This window comes from Phoca vitulina, unplaced genomic scaffold (genome assembly GCF_004348235.1).
Source record: "Phoca vitulina isolate PV1807 unplaced genomic scaffold, GSC_HSeal_1.0 scaffold10, whole genome shotgun sequence".
Lineage (NCBI taxonomy): Eukaryota > Metazoa > Chordata > Mammalia > Carnivora > Phocidae > Phoca > Phoca vitulina.
Window position 1 is genome coordinate 41,212,414 of NW_022589713.1, and position 20,177 is coordinate 41,232,590.

Consider the following 20,177-nt stretch of genomic DNA (forward strand, 5'->3'; position numbering starts at 1 on the left):
AGCCTCTGCCCCAGGGCTCAGGGCAAATTAAAGTATGTGCGCTGCCCAGCCACCGGGTGCATAGCTGTCTCCTCACGTAGCCCCCAGCCACCACACCGTGCTCAGCTGCATGCCCCCGGATACCATCACATACCATGCCATGTGCCCCCAGCCTCACACCCCCGGCCACCCCTGTGGGCAGCTCCCAGCCACGGTGGCACTTCGGGGGATCTGGCATAGGACTAGAGACACAAGACAAATTTTGCTAACACCACCACCCCGCTCCCAAGTTCCCCAGTGGGTATGTCCCCTCAGAGCTGGCCTGACTGGGTCCCACTAACACCAGAGAGAGCAAGCACAGCCCACAACAGGCAGAGAATCAGTGCCGACAACTGCACTGAAAGGAAAAGTGACTCAGACATGACAGCAGGACATAAGCAACACACACAGGATGCTCTCCTGAAGTGCCAGGTTCTGGTGAACAGGGGATTTGCACTGCAGGGACTCCAGAACCTCCTCTGCATAGAGTCACTGCATGCAAGAGAGAAGACACAACTGACTTTCTTTACGCACAGAGAAAGGCAGACAGAGAGAGGCAGACAAACTGAGGAGACAGAGAAATGAAATGAAAATGAAAGAAGAGGACAAGGCCACGGCCAGAGATTAAGCAAAATAGTACAAGTAACTTGCCTGATAGAGAATTTAGAGCAGTGATCCTAAGGATCCTCACTGGACTTGAGAAGAGTGGAAGACATGAATGAGATGCTTAATGCAGTGATAAGGAATAACATAGCAGAGATAAAGGGCTCAATAAATGAAATGGGAAACATGCCTGATGGAATGAGCAGCAGGATAGAAGAAACAGAGGAACGAATTAGTGACCTGGAAATGGAAAGTATTCAAGCTGAACAAAAGAGAGAGAAAAGAATTATGCAAAAGGAGAATAGACTTAGAGAACTTAGTGACTCCATTAAATATAATAACATTCATATTATAGGAGTCTCAGAAGAAGAGAGAGAAAAGGGGGCAGAAATTTTATTTGAAGAAATAATGGCTAAAAACTTTCCTAATCTGGGGGAAGGAAACAGATATCCAAATCCAGAAGGCACTGAGAACCCCCATCAAAATCAACAAAAGCAGGGGTGCCTGGGTGGCAGTTAAGTGTCTGACTCTTGGTTTTGGCTCAGGTTATGATCTCAGTGTCATGAGATCAAGCCCTGCATCTGGCTCTGTGCTCAGTGCAGAGTCTGCTTGAGATTCTCTCTCTCCTTCTCCCTCTGCCCCTCCCCCTGCTCGCTCACTCTCCTCTCTCTCTCTCTAAAACAAATAATCTTTTTTAAAAAATCAACAAAAGCAGATCCACACCAAAACATATTGTGATTAAATTTGCAAAATAAAGTGATAAAAAAAAATCTTAAAAGCAGCAAGATAAAAGAAGTCAGTAACTTACAAGGGAAAACGCATAAGGCTAACAGAAAATTTTCAACAGAAACTTGGCAAGCCAGAAGGGAGTGGCATGATATATTCAAAGTGCTGAATGGGAAAAATCTGCGGCTAAAACTAAAGGAGTTTGTGACCACTAAACCAGCCTTGCAAGAAATATTAAAGGGGACCCTTTGAGTGGAAAAGAGAGACCAAAAGTGACAGTATAAAGGGAGGAAACACAAAAGCAGGAAAAATGAACATTTCTGTAAAAAATCAGTCAAGGAACTCAAGAAAAAAAGGATATAAAATATAGTAACATACCTAAAACATAGGGAGAAGAGGAGAAAAGAATATGTTCAAACTTAAACAACTATCAACATAATATAGACTGCTATATGCAGAAGAGGCTATATACAAACCTGATGGTAACCATATATCAAAAACCACTAATAAATATGGAAAGAATAAAGAGAAAGAAATCCAAATATATCATTGAGGAAAATCAGCAAAACATGAAAGAAAGACAATAAAGGATCAGAGAAAATCTTCAGAAACAACCACAAAACAAGTAATAAAATAGCAATAAATACATATCTGTTATTACTTTGGATGTAAATGGACTAAATGTTCCAATCAAAAGTCATAGGGTATCAGAATGGATTAAAAAAAAAAAAAAAGACCCATGTATTGCTGCCTACAAAAGACTCATTTTAGACTTAAAGACACCTCAGATTGAAAGTGAGGGGATGGAGAATCATGTATCCTGCAAATGGATGTCAAAAGAAAGCTGGAGTAGCAATACTTACATCAGACAAAATAGACTTTAAAACAAAGACTGTAAGAAGAGACAAAGAAGGACATTATAATCTTAAAGGGGACAATCCAACAAGAAGATATAGCAATTGTAATTATTTATGCACCCAACATAGGAGCACCCAAATATATAAAACAGTTAATAACAATCACAAAGGAAATAATAATAATACAGTAATAGTAGGGGACTTTAACACCCCTACTTACATCAATGGACAGATCATCTAAACAAAATCAACAAGGAAACAATGGCTTTGAATGACATACTGGAACAGATGGATTTAACAGATATATTCAGAACATCCCATCCTAAGACAGCAAAATACACATTCCTTTCAAGTACACATGGAGCATTCTCTAGAATAGATCACATATTAGCCCACAAAACAGGCCTCAACAAATAGAAGAAGATTAAGTCATACCATGTACCTTTTCTGACCACAACACTATGAAACTAGAAGTCAACCACAAGGGCACCTGGGTGGCTCAGTTGGTTAAGCGACTGCCTTCGGCTCAGGTCATGATCCTGGAGTCCCTGGATCGAGTCCCGCATCGGGCTCCCTGCTCGGCAGGGAGTCTGCTTCTCCCTCTGACCCTCCCCCCTCTCATGTGCTTGCTCTCTCTCATTCTCTCTCTCTCAAATAAATAAATAAAAAATCTTTAAAAAAAAAAAAAAAAAAAAAGAAGTCAACCACAAGAAAAAATATGGAAAGACCACAAATACATGGAGGTTAAATAACATGGTACTAAATAATGAATGGGTACACCAGGAAATCAAAGAAGAAATAAAAAGATACATGGATACAAATGAAAATGAAAACAAAATAGTCCAAAACCTTTGGGATGCAGCAAAAACGGTCTTAAAAGGGAAGTAAATAGCAATACAGGCCCAGCTCAAGAAGCAAGAAAAAAATCTCAAATAAACAACATAAACTTACATCTAAAGGATCTAGAAAAAGAACAACCAACAAAACCTAAAACCAGCAGAAGGAAGGAAATAATAAAGATTAGAGCAGAAATAAATGATGTAGAAACTAAAAAAAAAGAAAAAAAATAGAACAGATCAATGAAACCAGAAGCTGGCTCTTTGAAAAAAAAATAATAAAATTGATAAACCTCTAGCCAGACTTACCAAGAAAAAAAGAGAAATGACACAAATAAAATCACAAATGAGAGAGGAGAAATAACAACCACAACAACACAGAAATAACAAACAATTAGAAGAGAACATTATGAAAAACTATATGCCAACAACCTGGAAGAAATGGATAAATTTCTAGAAACATAAACTATCAAAACTGAAACAGGAATAAGGAGAAAACTTGGACAGACCAATAACCAGCAAAGAAATTGAAACAAATAAAAAAATTCACAACAAATAAATGTCTAGGACCAGATGGCTTCACAGGTGAATTCTACCAAACATTTAAAGAAGAGTTGATGCATATTCTTCTCAACCTATATTTAAAAAAAAAAAAAAAAATACAAGAGGAAGGAAAACTTCCAAATTCATTCTGTGAGGCCAGTATTTCCCTGGTACCAAAACCAAACAAAGATACCACTAAAAAAGAGAACTACAGGCCAATATCCCTGATGAACATAGATGCAAAAATTCTCAACAAAATACTAGCAAACCAAATTCAACAGTACATTAAACAAATTGTTCACCACGATCAAGTGAGATTTATTCCTGGGTTGCAGGGTTGGTTCATTATTTGCAAATCAATCAGTGTAATCATATCAATAAGAGAAAGGATAAGAACCATATGATCATTTCAATAGATGCCAAAAAAAGCATTCAACAAAGCACAACATCTATTCATGATAAAAACCCTCACAAAGTAGGTTTAGAGGGAACATGCCTCAACATAATAAAGGCCATATATGAAAAACACACAGCTAACATCATCCTCAATGGGGAAAAATTGAGAGCTTTTCCCCTAAGATCAGGAACAAGACAAGGGTGTTCACCTTTACCACTTTTATGCAACATAGTACTGGAAGTCCTAGCCACAGCAAGCAGACAAGAAAAATAACACGAAACCAAATCAAACTTTGATGATTTGCAGATGACATGCTACTGTATATAGAAAACCTGAAAGACTCCACCAGAAAACTGGTAGAACTGATAAATGACTTCAATAAAGTTGCAGGATACAAAATCAGTGTACAGAAATCTGTTGCATTTCTATACACCGATAATGAAGCAGTAGAAAGAGAAATTAAGAAAGCAATCCCATTTATAATTGCTCTAAAAATAATAAGATACCTAGGAATAAACCTAACCAGAGAGGTGAAAAACCTGTGTTCTGAAAACTATATGACACTGATGAAAGGAATTGAAGATGACACAAAGAAATGGAAAAACATTCCATGCTCATAGATTGGAAGAGCAAATATTGTTAAAATGTCTATACTACCCAAAGCAATCTACATATTCAATGGAATCCCTATCAAGATACCAACAACATTTTTCACAGAACTAGAATAAACAATCTTAAAATTTGTATGGAACCACAAAAGACCCCAAATAGCCAAAATAATCTTGGAAAAAGTAAAGCAAAACTGGAGGAATCACAATCCTGGACTTAAGTTATATTACAAAGCGGTAGTAATCAAATGAGTATGGTATTAATACAAAAATAGACAAAGATCAATGGAACAGAATAGAAAATCCCAAAATAAACCCACAATTACATGGCCAATTAATCTTTGACAAAGCAGGAAAGAATATCCAATGGGAAAAAGTCTCTTCAACAAACAGTTTTGGGAAAACTTGAGAGCAACATGCAAAAGAATGAAACTGGACCACTTTCTTACATCATACACAAAAATCAATTCTCAAAGACCTCTAAATGTGAGACCTGAAACCATAAAAATCCTAGAAGAGAGCATAGGCAGTAACTTCTTTGACATCGGCCATAGCAACTTTTTTCTGGATATGTCTCCTGAGGCAAGGGAAACAAAAGGAAAAATAAACTATTGGGACTACATCAAAATAAAAAGCTTCTACACAGTGAAGGAAACAATCAACTAAGCAAAAAGGCAACCTACAGAACGGGAGAAGATATTTGCAAATGACATATCAGGTAAAGGGTTAGTATCCAAAATATATAAAGAACCTACAGCACTCAACACCCAAAACCAAATAATCCAATTGAAAAAATGAGCAGAAGACTTGAACAGATATTTCTTCAAAGAAGACATCCAGATGGCCAACAGACACATGAAAAGATGTTCAATATCACTTATCATCAGGGAAATCAAAACTACAATGGGATATCACCTCACACCTGTCAGAATGGCTAAAATCAACAACACAAGAAACAACAGTGTTGGCAAAGATGTGGAGAAAGGGGAACCATCTTGCACCATTAGTGGGAATGCAAACTGGTGCAACTACTGTGGAAAATAGTATGAAGGTTCCTCAAAAAGTGCAAAATACAGGGAGTCTGGGTGGCTCAGTCGGTTAAACGTCTGACTTTGTGTTTTGGCTCAGGTTATGATCTCAGGGTCGTGAGATTGAGCCCTGCATCTGGCTCCACACTGAGCTGGTGGGATCTGCTTGAGAGTCTTTCCCACTCTACCCACCCCCCCCAAAATAAAGAAAATCTTAAAAAAAAAAAAAGTTAAAAATAGAACTACTCTACAATCCAACAATCACTCCTGGGTATTTACCCTAAAAATATAAGAACACTAATTCAAAGGTATATATGCACCCCTATGTTTATAGCAGCATTATTTATAATAGGCAAGTTATGGAAGCAGCCCAAGTGTCCATAGATTGATGAATGGACAAAGATGTGACACACACACACACACACACACACACACAATGGAGTATTACTCAGCCATAAAAAAGAATGAACTTTTGCCATTTGCAACAACATGGATGGATGGAGCTAGAAAGTATTATGCTAAGTAAAATAAGTCAGCAGAAGATAAATGCCATATGATTTCAGTCATGTGGTATTTACAAAACAAACAAAAAACAAGCGAAGGGAAAAAATAAGAGATAAATCAAGAATCAGACTCTTAATTATAGAGAACAAACTGATAGTTACCAGAGGAGCGGTGGGTGGGGGAAATGGGTAAATGGATGATAGAGATTAAGGAGGGCACTTGTGATGAGCACCGGGTGATGTATGGAAGTGTTGAATCACTATATCGTACACCTAAAACTAAATATAAAACTGTATGTTAACTAACTAGAATTAAAAACTTTTTAAAAAGTTAAAAACAAAAACCCACAGCAAATCTTAAGGTATCTACTAAGAAAATCGAGATTCGGGGAGTTATAGTGACTTACCCAAGGTTATACAGCTAGTCATTGGTGGAATCAAGATTTGGATCAGGACTGTCTGACTTCAAGCTCATGGTCTTTAGATGCCATATAATAGTGTCCTTTTCAGTTGGTTCCTAACTCACCGGTGACTTGGGATCATTCCTGTGAAGGTACAAGGGCTTACCAATTTCTGTGCCCACCTCTGGAGCTCTTCTGCATGGAAAGGGGCTGGGTTCTGTTCACATAGAGATCCATGGGGTTTCCAGAAAATCACAGGCCAGCAGAGCAGGAAGGAACCTCTTGTGTCATCCAGACCATCCCCTGCTTTACAGATGAATGAGTTACACAAGATCACACAGGCAGAGGGAAATAGTCTTGAATCTGCTCTCTACCTAACCCTGCCTTAGGAAGAAATTGTGAACTTTGCTGGCAGATCTCATTTATTCATCAAATTGTTTAGCAGATTTGAGCCATTTATATAAAATCATGAGATTAGTCAATTTTAATCAAATACAGTATGGAATAGCCAAGGATAGGTCTGTTGTGCAAACATCATCCAGCCTCAATTACCAAATGGCCAGCCCCTCACGTTTATCACAAGAAGCATTAAATTTCTTATATAACTTATTTTCTATGCCAGCATTTTGAACAGTAAGAAATAAGGGAAAATGTAATCTGTTCTTGTCACAGAAATTGTTACATGAAAAAGGAAAAACACATCAAATTTCCACATGCATTCTCCAGACTGAAAACATGGTGTTCCACCATAATAGCAATAGCATCCTTAAAAAAAAAATTGTAATTTCCCTCCCTCTTCCCAAAGGGAATCCCTGTTAGCAGTTTCTAAGTATCCTTTCAGGAAAAAAAAAAATTGTCGTATACTAGCCTATATATAGGTTTTATTCTTTCACAGTTAATTCTTTTATCCACCTGTGATTTTAATGTAGCCTGTGAAATTATAAATTACTTTTATTAAATTGGCAATCAGTTTTGGCAATCGGTTGGAAATGGCTGGTTGCCCTAATCATTCTGTAAGGCTGAGATACCATCTCCAATCCTTGATTGAAACCAGTGTCTACCTATAGAGTTTTGGCTAGAATTTTTATGTACCTCTAAGCCATGTTCATTGTAGGAAAGCTTCTAGTTGGGCACATTAGGCTCTTTTGTAAAGACAAATGCACAGAAGTTATGTCTCTTGCCTTCTGGCTTCTGTTATCCAATGTGTCCACTGCCTTCTCTGTGAATTGGATCACGGTTGGCAACAGTGACCTGAATTAAATGAAGTAAAACATTGAAAGGAAGATAAAACCCAAAGGTGATATTTTCTAAATTGTCTTAAATAACCTGAACTTAACCATGAGGAAATAACAGACAAGCCCAAAGTAAAAGACATGTTACAAAACAACTGGCTTGCACTCTTCAAAAATGTCAATGTCATGAAAGACAACGAAAGATTATAGAGTGTCCTGGATTAAAGAAGATTCGAGAGAGACGTGCCTGCCAAATGCAGTAGGATCCTGGGTTGGGGGAGGGAAGGTTACCATGAAAGACAGCATTGCACTAATAGGCGAGATTGGAATGTGAGTTGTATATTAGATAATTTTCCAACGTTAAATTTCCTGCATTTGATAATTGCATGGTGGTTAATCCAGATCTCCTTTCTTGATGACATTAGCAACCAAGATTCAGGAGTTTTAGCCCACTGGAATCTTCTGTGGAGGAAGAAGAAAAAACAGCCTTGTTTTCCAGTAGCTTGTAAAAATACTAACTGACATGGTGAACTGTGGTGCCCCCTTGTGGTGAGAGTTCCCTCCATTCTCGGGACTGACTTCAAGAACTGGAGACTCTCACTGTCACCTCACAAATATTTTTCAAAGCCTATTATGTATCCAGCATCTGCTAGATGTCGAGGATACATAAGCTCCTTGTGGAGCTTCCAAGCACACAAACAAATATGGAATCACATACGGAAAAGAGGGTTTGAAGGTGTCCTATTACATAGGTTGATTATCTCTAAAACTTGGCTTGAAACAGAAGAGAGGTGTCCCTGTCTTTGGTTCATATTGAGTTTGGGGCCGCCCTTCCCCATGGCTGTTGGACATTACCCATTCTGGACCAGATGGTCTGGGTCTCTGCTTCCCTCATCACTACTTATGATTGGTAATAATACAGTTAGTGCTTTCCTAGCTGTGACTTAAAATAATTTTTCTTAAAGTACACCTGAGAAAAAGTGAGATCACAGTAAATCAAGCCCACCTCTCTGAGGGACACTGTGTATAATTTGCAGCCACAGAGGACCCGACAGACCCCACCTGTATCAGTGGCCAATGGAGAGTGCCCTTCTCCCTGCCTGTTTTGTCTGTCAGATTGCTCATAGCGGCGTCTCGCTTCGAGCTGTAGACAGCTGGATTAGTGACCTGAGTGAGGGGCTTGTCTGTGGTGCTCACGATCGTCCTTTGTGTTGGAGGCACTGAGCAGTGGCCCATGGTGAGGGACACAGGAGAAAGACAGTAATGAGGTCACGATGTGGAGGCTGGGGGCTAGTTTACCCAACCCAGGTGATGAAACAGTGTTGCACAGAATCACCCACATGGTCTGGTGGACTGTTTGAAAAGGAAGAGGACAGTTTGCTCAAACGGACACAGTTCTAATATTTGGAGAACTCAACTAAATAATAGATAATAGCAATGCTTGTAGAATAGAAAATGTGTTTCTAAGTGTTGGGTGTAGAGATTTTAAACATTTTATTATGGACAGTGTCTTAAAACAAACAAAAGGAGAGGCAGAACAGTGTCATGAGTCCCATGTATCCATCATCCATCTTCCACTCTCCCCTGGATTATTTTGACATTGTATAACTTACGGGTGTAATCGTAATTGTTGACAGTCATCTTTTTTTTCTTCACTGGAAGAATATAGCTCTGTGATGTTTATTTGGGTTTTGCTGGTTTATCTCGCCGCCCCCCCCCCCCCCCCACCCCTGCGAGGAAGCATAGCATAGAGAGTCAGAGCATGGGCCTTGGAGCCATAGTACCTGGGTTAGAATTGGGCTCTGCCTTCTGCCATGTGACCCTGGGCAAGTTGGTAAACCTCTCTGGGCCTCCTGTCTGTAAATGGGGAAATACAGTCATAAATGTGTGTCCGCCCTCCCCATCGTTACTCTATAGGACCTCTGTGTGCACTAATAGGCTGTTTTCACACCTGCTTCTTATTTAACCCCACAACAATCCTGAGGGTGCCATAGTATTTTACTCATGAGGAAGCTGAACCTGAAGTAGGTGAAATCAGAAGTTTGCAGACTTGTCTCCGGGAGTCGTCTGGGGAGCTTCAAAAGTTAACTGAGGCCTGCTCCACCACGGAGACTGATTTAATTGGCCTGGGATGTGGCCGGGCATTGGTATCGTTAACGATCCCCAGGTGACTGTAAGGTGCAAAGACATGTGTGGGAACACACTTGGGAACCTAGAGGCAGGCAGAGCCCCCAATACTGTAGTCCTGAGTGAGCTTTCTGCCATTTCTGTGTGCTGACGTTGGCGTGGGAGCCAGGACGTGGCTGGGAAGGTTTATCACCTGGTTTCCAGGGCCTCCCAGAGCCGAGCCCCACCCCACACCCTCACTGATCAGAGCAGATTTCACACCAGGCATTATGCGGAAAGTTTTATTTGTGTTTGTCTTAGTTTTAATCCCAAGCCCCTAAACAAAACAAAAGAAGGGAAAGTAAAAACTACAGAGCCTCCGTCCCATTCCAGGGGCTGTCTCAGGGGACAGGATGTAGCAGTAGCAAAAACCAGTATTCTTTGAATGCAGTTCCATCTTCTGCTGGTCAGTCAATGAAAATAGTTGTTGATGTTTGTATCAGTTCTGTATTGCCAGAGTGATGCTAAGTATCGATCACAGAATCTCAGTGGCATACAAAGTAAGCACAGCTAACACCTGTGGGTCCCCTGGGGGTGGGCTGCTCTGGGCCAGAGTTGCTGGGCTGGGTGGCTCTTCCTTACGGGCCCAACGGGCTAGCCAGGGAATGTTCTCTCATTGAAGGCAGAGGTACAAGGAAACCAGCCCTACTTCTGCGTGAGTGGGCTGGAAGTATCCCCTGGGTCATGTCTGCTCATGTCCTGTTGACCAAAGCAAATCACATGACTGAGCCCAAAGTTAAGGGGTAGGGAAATATGCCCCATTTGCTTTGAGTCCAAGCACTTCACGTGGTCAAGCCTAACATGAGTGGAAGGGACTGCACTCCTCCAATGGAAAGGACAGGGTGGGTGGTTTTGAATGGGAATCTGTTACAAATGAAAACCTGGAAGTTGCCTTCGTAAGTGTTTATGGTAGCAGAAAGTTGCAACAGTTTTAGGGATTAAACATAGAAAGATACTTAGATAAAATAGAACACATATACACAGTAAAACACAAAGCAGCTATTTAAAATGATGTAGCAAATATGTCATTGAAAATTATTCATGCCACAAAATGGGGGAAAGCAGATTATGAAATGTTGCCAATTCTGAGAACTATGTATATTCATATTTCAGTAGGTTAAAGACGCGTGCCAAATTGCTAATGATCGTCTGTGGTAGAATTATGGAATTCTTTTATTTTCTATTTCTACTCCTGAATTTTCTACACTTTCTGTGATGAATATACATTACTTATTGCAATAAGAAAAACATTCAAAACTGTTAGATGTGGAAGTTAAGATTAAGCATTCTTATTCTTTCTTTCTAACCTGTCAATAGGCAGCAAAATAATGGAGAATGGCCTTCTCTTCAAAGAGCTTCTGCAGACCCCAAATTTTCGAATTACTGTGGTTGACGACGCAGACACTGTCGAACTTTGTGGTGCTCTTAAGGTAAAGTCGGCCTTGTTACTTCTGCTCAAGGAGAGGAGCTAATATGCCCGGGGCACTGTCCGAATTACCAAATCCAGTCCTGAAGAGTGGGCTCTGTGTTCTGTGCTTGTACTTGAGAGAAGAATACTGAATTGAGAGCCTTGTGTATCACTTCCTGCTTTGCCTCAGCCTGTCCTGGGTGGTTGGACTTCCTCTTCCAGGCCGCTTTGCTTTCATTTGTAAATTGGGGGGGGGGGGGGGGGACATGTGGTGTTTTGTTGTTTGGGAAATTGGCAGCATTGATATTTCAAAAGCATGGAGGGTGTCTTGATTGTAGAGTTTCACAGGGGACCAAAGCATTCTTTTTTTTCCCCCCTATGAATTCATATATTTCTCTTACACATTGTCTTGAGTGGGGAAGGGACTTATTCCCTCTGAATTATGCTACTCCTTTGGTTTGATGGCTTGGCTGGTTGTTCTTTTTAAAGGGAAAATAGTCTGCTGCTGACAAAGGCTTTTCTAGGAATAGTTTTATCTTTATCCGTAAAGGGAAATGGTCCAGTGAAAGAAGAAGCTTCTATTAGCCAGTGGCTTGGAAGGGTAGAGGGAAGAGTTTCCACACGGGTTCCTGACCTGTTCCACTCTGCCTGTGGAAGTCTTCTTGGTGGTGGTGGGGGGGGGGGGGCCTCTCTAGCCTGATGCTGGGCAACAGCCAGTGGGAAGCTGGGCTGCACTTTCTGATCCTTCCCCCCCACCCCAACTGGAATCAGCTGCCTTCTCAAAAAAAAGCCTCGGTGTGAATGAATGCCCCCCTTTGAGGCACTTTTGAGTCCTTTCTTTTGTAGCAAAAGCCGCTTTTCAGGAATTTGAGCACCTCAGGAAGGAAGTCAGGCAATCAGGCTTGGGCTCAGGCTTTGTCAGGTAAAAATTGCAAAGACAGAAAGTATGCCGTAAAGACGAGAATCCAAAGAATGCCTTCCCGTTCTTTCTCTCGATTGTACATACGTCCTTTTTTCTCGTCAGAGTTTAAAACCACTTTGTAGAATTCATATCGCATGTGTTTGTGTGGTCACGTGTCCTTGTACAATGAGGATTTTAAGAAGGAAAGCCAGTGAAAGGCTCGGGCTCCCCCAAGGGCAGCACACGACCCCGTTTTTGAGTGTGTGGGGGGCATTCTTCACCTTACGGGCAGGCCCTCTTACACAGTTAAGGCACTGGCTTTGGCTGCCTTGTGTGTTTTTTTGGTTGAGATTTTTATGTGCTTTTAATAGCCCTTCATTAAACTAATGACCACTTGACAGCAGGGGCATCATGAACACCTAATTGCTCAGCACCAGCCTATGTTGCTCCAAAACAGTTTTTAAGTGACTGGGTATTTTTGGTGGTGGATGGAGAAGCTGTGAGATCCTGCCCAGAACAAAGAGGGCTTGGGGGAGAAGAAAGATTCTAGTTGGAGGCTTCTGGAAAAGATTCAGCTAATGGGACCTCATGCTGGTTTTGTGTCTGAACTTAGACTGGCTTTTCATTTTTGTTGGCAGGAAACCCGTAAGTGGATCAGTGCCTGCTACCGGGACAGAGCGTGGCTCGTGGGGGGCAGAGACAGATGGGGGTGGAGGACCATTTATCTTCCTTCCTCTGGCTATCCTTTGAAACAGGATCAGTTACCATCATTCCTGTCGGCTTGCATCAGAGCTGGGATTTTTTAAAACTGAGAAACGGGCATTTTTGGCTGTAACTGAGTCTAACCATTCAGTCATACAGATAAGGAGACAGAGATCCAGAGAGATTAAATCACTCAAACGTAGCAAATATGGACACAGTTGGAGTGTGAACGCGGGCTCCAGGAATCTTAGTCTGGTGTTCTTTGGTTACTATGTACAGCCTGCCTTTTTTGGTTTGTGTCCAGTTGAATAAAAGGAAGCCCTCCTTTGTCAGAGGCTGCCAAGGCAAGGACAATTGGACATCGTTTCTTTTATTACATAACTAATAGTTTGTTGTTTTTTCTGATTATAAAAGTAGTGCACATTCATTGTGCTTCACACAGCAGAAAGGTATAAAGAAAGTGAAAATCACTGATAATCCCTACATCCTCAGATCACCACTGTTGATGTTTTTTCTATACCCTCCCAGTCTTTTTAGTGAGTGTATCATATATATGTGGCCCCTTTTAAAAACAAAAACTGGATCTTACTGTTCAAACAGTTTGACATGTTTTACTCTTTCACATTAAATTAATAGTCTTTAGTAATCTCCATTCTAGCAATCAAAGAAATGTACACTCTTTTTTGGTGCTCAAAAACATAAGGGCATTCGAGTACCAAAAAAAAAAAAAAAAAAAAGGCGAACAGCTCACTACAAGGATAAAACCAAAAAGAAAATGTAAAGGTTTTATGCAAAATCATTTTGTAACAGTGCATTTTACTGCCTTCAGAATGCCCTTTACCTCTGACCTGTATTAATCTCCATTAAGGGAATGTCTTTTTTAAATATCCACTTTATTTAAGCCTAATTCATGTACATTAAACTGCATCTATGTAAAGTACCTAATACAGTGGGTTTTAACAGTCGTGTGCATATACCCTGAAAATCACCACCATAATACAGAACATTTCCATCATCCCCAAGCGATTCTGTGTGTCCCTTTTCAGCCCCTACCCCAGCCAGGCAGCCACAGATCTGCCTTTGTACACTGCAGTTTGCATTTTCTAGAACTTTCATAATGGAGTTGTACAGTATCTACTCTTCTGCGTGTGGCTTCTTTCACTGAGGGTGTATTTTTGTTTGTTTTAATGTAAATTTTAAGTGGCACTCCTTACAGAAAAGCACAAAAATCATAACTGTAAAGCTCAACTTACCATTTTTACTAGATGCTTTATCAGGATTAGGTTTCATTAACAGAGACCCAAGATGATAGTGGCTGAACACAGTAGAAGTTAATTTCTTTCTTATGTAAAAAATCCTGAATCCATGTGATAGCTCCATTCTACAGAATTCTCAGGGACCCAGGCTCCTTCCTGCTCACAAGGGTAGGCCCTTGTCCTCATGTTCTAAAATGGTGACCAGAGTTCCAACCGTCACGTCTGCCTCCCAGGCGTTAGGGTGGGAAAAAAGAAAGGATAAACGGCACGTGACAGCTGTCCTTTAAGGCAGGTTCTGGGGAGCCACAATGTAATAATTTGGCTTCATCTCAATGGGCAGTACTTAATTGTGTGACTATACCTAGCTGCAAGAGATATTGGGAAATGTTTTTTTTTCTCCCCCCTCAGTCAGCCATATACTTGCGTGAAAGTCAGGGGCCCTTATGACTCTGGAAGGAGAAATTAGATTGGGGCATAACCCCAGACCCTGTGTCCCAGCCACATGACATTCCCTTGCAGGGCTGTTCTGTAGTGAGGTTAAGCAGCCCTGATGTCTGGGCATATAAGTTTCTTCCCAGGGCTTTGGCTGAGATAAGCCTCGCTGTGAAGCACAGCCTCAGGCTTAGTGTCTAGCCAGGGCCGCTACTGGATCCCACTAGCCATATGTGGCTGTTTGCATTTACGTTCGAATTAATTAAAACTTAAAAAAAAAAAATCAAGAGTCCCGTTTCTGAGTCACAGTAGCCCCGTTTCAAAGACTCCATCGCTACATGAGTCTTCAGGGAGTCTCAGTGGCTAGCGACTCTTCTGTTGCATGAGCAGACAGAAAACATCTACATCATTGCAGAAGCTTCTACTGGACATCACTGCTCTAGGGTGCCCTGCCTGGTGGGCTCACTGTGGGCTTGTCCCTCAGCCCTCCTTGAACCTCAGCCGGGCTGCCTTCTGCAGAGCCTGACCTGCAAGCCGTAACTCGGTGCCTTGCCCGGGGTCAGCCTACACTCTGCAATCAGAGTTTTCCCTTAGGCCCAGAGCCCTAGGAGCTGGCCTCAGGCAGAATCAGATGGAGCACTGCCCATACAGGAAACAGTGACTGCTGCCTGGGTTTCACTGGAGCCCTGTGTCCTGGGTGGTGAGAGTGTTTGCATAACCCGCAGGTAGCCTGGGCGGGGCAGCTTCTCTGCTTTTGCATTCTTCCCACGGGGAGGCTAGGAGTGGAAGGAATGGACTCCCATCCAAACCGCCCCAGTTCAGAATTGCAAAGAGGGAGCTTCAGGGCGAATGATTGCCTCTGAGTATTGCCATAACCCAGGAAATGGGGAAGGGCTTAAGCATGTCTATCTTCTGAAAATCATGGTATTTTTAGCCCCAGAATAGTTTAGAGCAGATTTAAATGCACAGTGGATAATGATAACTTTCACAGCTGAGCGATCTCGTAGGACATCTGCTCGGATGCTATTCAAACATGATCTGACTGGCTCAGTGTGTTTATTTTTCTTTTGACAGTGATAAGTGGTAGAGGGAGAGAGTGAGGGTTTCAAGATCCATCATAAGGCGATTAAACTGGATCGGTGCCCAGGGTCCCGTTGGAAGGGAGGAGTTTACCCTGCAGTGGCCTCCTGCTCCTCTCTACCTCCCCACCGCCCCCACCGTGGGGAGGTCAGCCATCTAGGGGAAACTGAGGTAGTCCTCATCTGTGTGCCCTGCGGTGAAGGGGTCACAGAAGGGCCAAGAGAGCGGCTGCAGTCCCAGGCCATGGGCACTCTCATCTGTCTTTTCTCTGAGAGCAGTGACACGAAAGATCAGAAGCATTGCTCTGGAGCTCAGGGCTCATCCACACAGCTCCTGCTTGGATGCTTCCAGTGACTGAGAGCTCACTCCTTTACCTCCAAGTCCTTTTGGTTGGGTGAGGTCAGCTCTTCCTGTTGGAAAGTTCTTATCTTGAATCTGAGGTGGCCCCTCTGTGCCTTTCATTCACTGACCTGGAGCAGCACAGTGTGATCTACCCCCCGGAGAGAACTCTGGGGCCAGGCAGCCTGGTCCTGCAGGTACCCACCGTGTGACCTTGGGCCGGCTACCCACCCGTGTGTGGGGGAGTTTCCTCACCTTGCCCTGAGCATAATCATGGGGCCCACCTTGTAGGAATGTTGTGAAGATTAAACCAGTTAATAATACTGGAAGCACTTAGAGCAGTTCAAGAAGGTTAGCTGTTATTTTCATTATTTCCCCCCAAAATCTGTTCTCCTAAGCCTACCCTTTTTACCTCCCAAGCCCACATGTAGGCCAGAGAGGCACTCCCCTTTGACATCTGATTGCAGAGGGTTCAGGAAGGTCTCCGACCCTATGGGGGGCTGGGGGGATGGCCGGGCCAAATTTGCCATACCATGGAAGAGGCAAGGCACAGGGAACAGAGTGGGCCTGGGAAGCCAGGCCCTGGGACGGCATCCCTCACCAGCGAGAGGTGTTCTCGGTAAGCCGCTGAACCTCCGTGAGCCAGCCAGGAGGTGAGGGACACGCGTGCCAGCGTTGTCATGAGAATTCAGAGGAGACCGTGTGCGTGGTGGGCGCACTGTAGGCCCTTCGTAAGTAATCCCTCTCTCCTCCTCTGTGTCTAGGAGCCCCTTGTTGGAAGGAAGTCATTGTATCTCTCAATCAGTCCGTAGACATGTACTGAGGTTGGTTCATCAACTAACCTCCAGAATGGGTCACGTTGTGGTGAAGGGGGCACTGGAGACGGTCCAGGCGGCGGCAGATAGCCATTTCAACAGTCACTGTTTGGATCCTAGGCCTTGGCATGTTGCCATGGCAACTTCAATACAACCATTCAGCATGCTCACCCAACAGTTGGCCTCATGGCCTCTGTGCTCAGTCGCCCTGCATGTCCCCAGGTGTCTCTTCGTTCCCACAGGACCGCCCCTGCTTATCTGCAGCCTCGGGGCAGGCCACAGCTGCACCAGCTTTCCTGGAGGAATGTCACCACCAGAAGGGCCTTGAAAGATTTTATCCACGCCCTGAATTTTATCCCCAAGGCCCAGAACGCTCAGAGAGGTGGAGTCATTGTCCCAAGGTCGCACTGCAATGAGGCAGAGAGAGAACCGCCAGCTATCAGTGCATGTGCTTCCAGTGTCTCCCCCTGGCTTCCTTCGTCTGGCTGCTCTGCCAGAAGGGGTGTTTGGGTCTGTTTGGACCCAGCCCTTGGGTGTTCGTACCATCCCCGGTTCGCCGTTGCATCGTGCCCCACCTAAAAGGTTAGGGGGTTGTTTCACCCCTCAGCGTCTCGGGGCTCCTTCCCCACCGCCTCTCCCCTCTCCTCTTCATGTGAGGCTGCCAGAGCCTAAGAGTGTGCCAAGCCAGGAGCTGCCCGCTTGCTGCATCAGTGAGCATGCGCAGCAGGTGCCTAGTGAGGGATGGGTGCTGCCGGGGCTGATCAGACCCAGAGCTTCCATTGCCTGCGTGGGCAGGAAGGGGTTGGGAGGCTTCTGCAGGCACAGACAGAAGTTAGTACCGTAGGAAAACCCAGGCTCTCTGCTCGGGCCATGAATGCGGAAGACCCGATTCCTCACCAGCTCTACCTGCAGCTGTGGGCAGCGGGGTCTACATGGAGTCTGGCCTTTGTAAGGGGGAGAGTGATCCACCTGGAAGCTACTTGGTTGGTCTGTTAGAACAGCCCATAACCTCACTGGGAGACCCTCTAGAGCAGAGAAAGAGAGCGAATCTGTCTAAAATTTGCACGTGCTCATGCCAGCTTTCTGATCATTTTTTAGAGAATTGTTTTACTCTTCCCTTTCCATGTCAATAGCCACGAGAAGAATAGCCAGCAACCAGAGTAAGCCCTGGGATTATTCCCGAGGAAGAGAACAAGATAGATTTCGGGCCCCCTCCACTCCCATCCCCTGTTCTAGGCCTCTTCATTCTGCCCTCGAAGCTTGGAAGAGAGGGTGCTGTTTTATTGGTGTATTGGAAGTAGACAAAAGCTTCAGCTGGGCTCAGTGGTTTTTGGTGTTTTTTGTTTTTTTTTTCCTTTTCATCTGCAATGGCTTTGTGTCTTCGGTCTCCCGGTGAGCGATTGCTGTGTTTAAATGGCCAGCTCTGTTTCTCGGGGTGAGCCTGGCCACATCAGTGCTGCGTTTGATGTATTTTATTAGAAACTGCATATCAACCAGAGAAGACATTTTTCCTCCCCGGTTTGTTCTGTTTTTAACCTCATCCGTCAAATTCTATAGGCCTGATGTTTTGAGAGATAATTCTTTCATTAATAAAAAAACACTTTTTCTTTTTGTTTTTGGAGGAAAAGATGTGCTTATTTCATCTCCTATTCGTTACCAATTAGCTTCATATTTTAAGGTCTCTCCACGCACAAATTCATCAGTAGCCACCAGGTAGTATGGAAAAATGCTAGTGGGGTTAGGCAGAGGCGAAATACTTGCATTTTCCCTGGCGTCCAGCGCTCTCGGTGCAGGAGCCGGTCACGTGGGCAGGGCTAGGAGCCCGGGGACTTGCCCGAAGTCCCAAATGAGTGGGCACATGCAGATATTACTTGTCATATATGGTTGTTTGGTTTTCCACGGGATTTGAGGCCCAGCTCAGACGCCCCCTCCTCGGTGCAGGCTTGCCTGCTCTGAAATGAAGCTTGTGGCCCCTGTCACCCCTCCGCTTGCTCTCATCCTTGATGCGCTTTGTGGTCTCTTAGGCCAACTGTATTGTCAGCTCTTCGGGGAGAAGCTCTGTGTCTCATTCTGTCTTGGTAGCTCCTCCCTGGGGGCACCCTCAGCCCCCACGTGCCCCGGCACCACCCTCTGGGCCCTGTGTAGAGGTTCCCACACAGGGCATGCTTAGTACACACAGGTTGAAATGAAAATCAGATTCTCAGTCCCTCTTGCGGGATATCCTTTTCTGCCCAGGCTATAATTATGGGCACCCTTTTATTTTCCTATTAGGCCAGCGGTTGGCAAACTTTTTCTGTAAGGGCCACATAGGAAACGCTGTGGGCTTTGTGGCCCATACGGGCTATGTGGCAAGTACTCAGATCTGCTATTAACAGCACCAAGGTAACCACAGATGGTGCGCAAACGAGCAGGGGGGCCTGGCCTCCAGGACATTTACAGAAACAGGCAGTTGGCCCTTAGTGTGCTGATCCCTGAACCAGATTATCAGCTTCTGAAGAGGCAGCTCTCGGTCTTATCTGCCTTGGGTGTAGCAGAGGGCCCTGGGAGAGCGGGGTGGGGATGGGGGGCCCATGAATGCTTGTATAGGGGTAATTAAGTGAAACAAAAGGCCGAAACTTGAAAAGCACATTTGCAGACATACTGACCCAGCAACGCCACTCCCAGGCACACACCCAACAGAAATGCCTGCGTGTGGTCACCCAGGGCCACCCAGCCTGGCCACAGGAGCACCATTTGCAGTGGCCCCAAACTGGGAACCACCTAGTTTGGCAAGAGAATGGCTGAAAAAAAAACTGTATTCACACAGTAGAATGCAAGGAGCACTGGGTGTTCTATGCAACTGATGAATCCCTGAACTCTACCTCTCTGAAACTAATACTACATGATAAGTTAATTCCATTTATTTATTTACTTATTTATTATTTATTTATTTATTTAAGATTTTATTTATTTATTTGACAGAGAGAGAGGGAACACAAGCAGGGGAGTGGGAGAGGGAGAAGCAGGCTCCCCACTGAGCAGGGAGCCCAATGCGGGGCTCGATCCCAGGAACCTGGGATCATGACCCGAGCCGAAGGCAGGTGCTTCACTGACTGAGCCACCCAGGCGTCCCTCCATTCAAATAAAATAAAATAAAAAAAGAATGCAATGCAGCAATGAAAATAAATGTGCCATATGTAAAAATACAGCTAAAACTCACAAACATGATGTCGAAATGAGACAAGGAGACACCAATGATTGCATTTGATTCTAATATAAAATTTAAAGACAGGTGAAGCAAATCTATGTTGTTAGAAGAGTGGTTACCTTTGTGTGGGGGTGGTGAC

The 20,177-nt window shown here is 43.6% G+C and overlaps 1 protein-coding gene across 1 annotated transcript in view; it reads left to right on the plus strand.

The window, feature by feature from the left end:
• Nucleotides 1-20,177, plus strand: part of GPD1L (glycerol-3-phosphate dehydrogenase 1 like) — a 64,600-nt gene that overhangs the window by 34,339 nt on the left and 10,084 nt on the right. Inside the window, exon 5 of the mRNA XM_032408853.1 lies at nucleotides 11,236-11,348. Coding sequence (XP_032264744.1) covers nucleotides 11,236-11,348 — 113 coding nt within the window. The remainder of the gene's footprint in view (nucleotides 1-11,235; nucleotides 11,349-20,177) is intronic.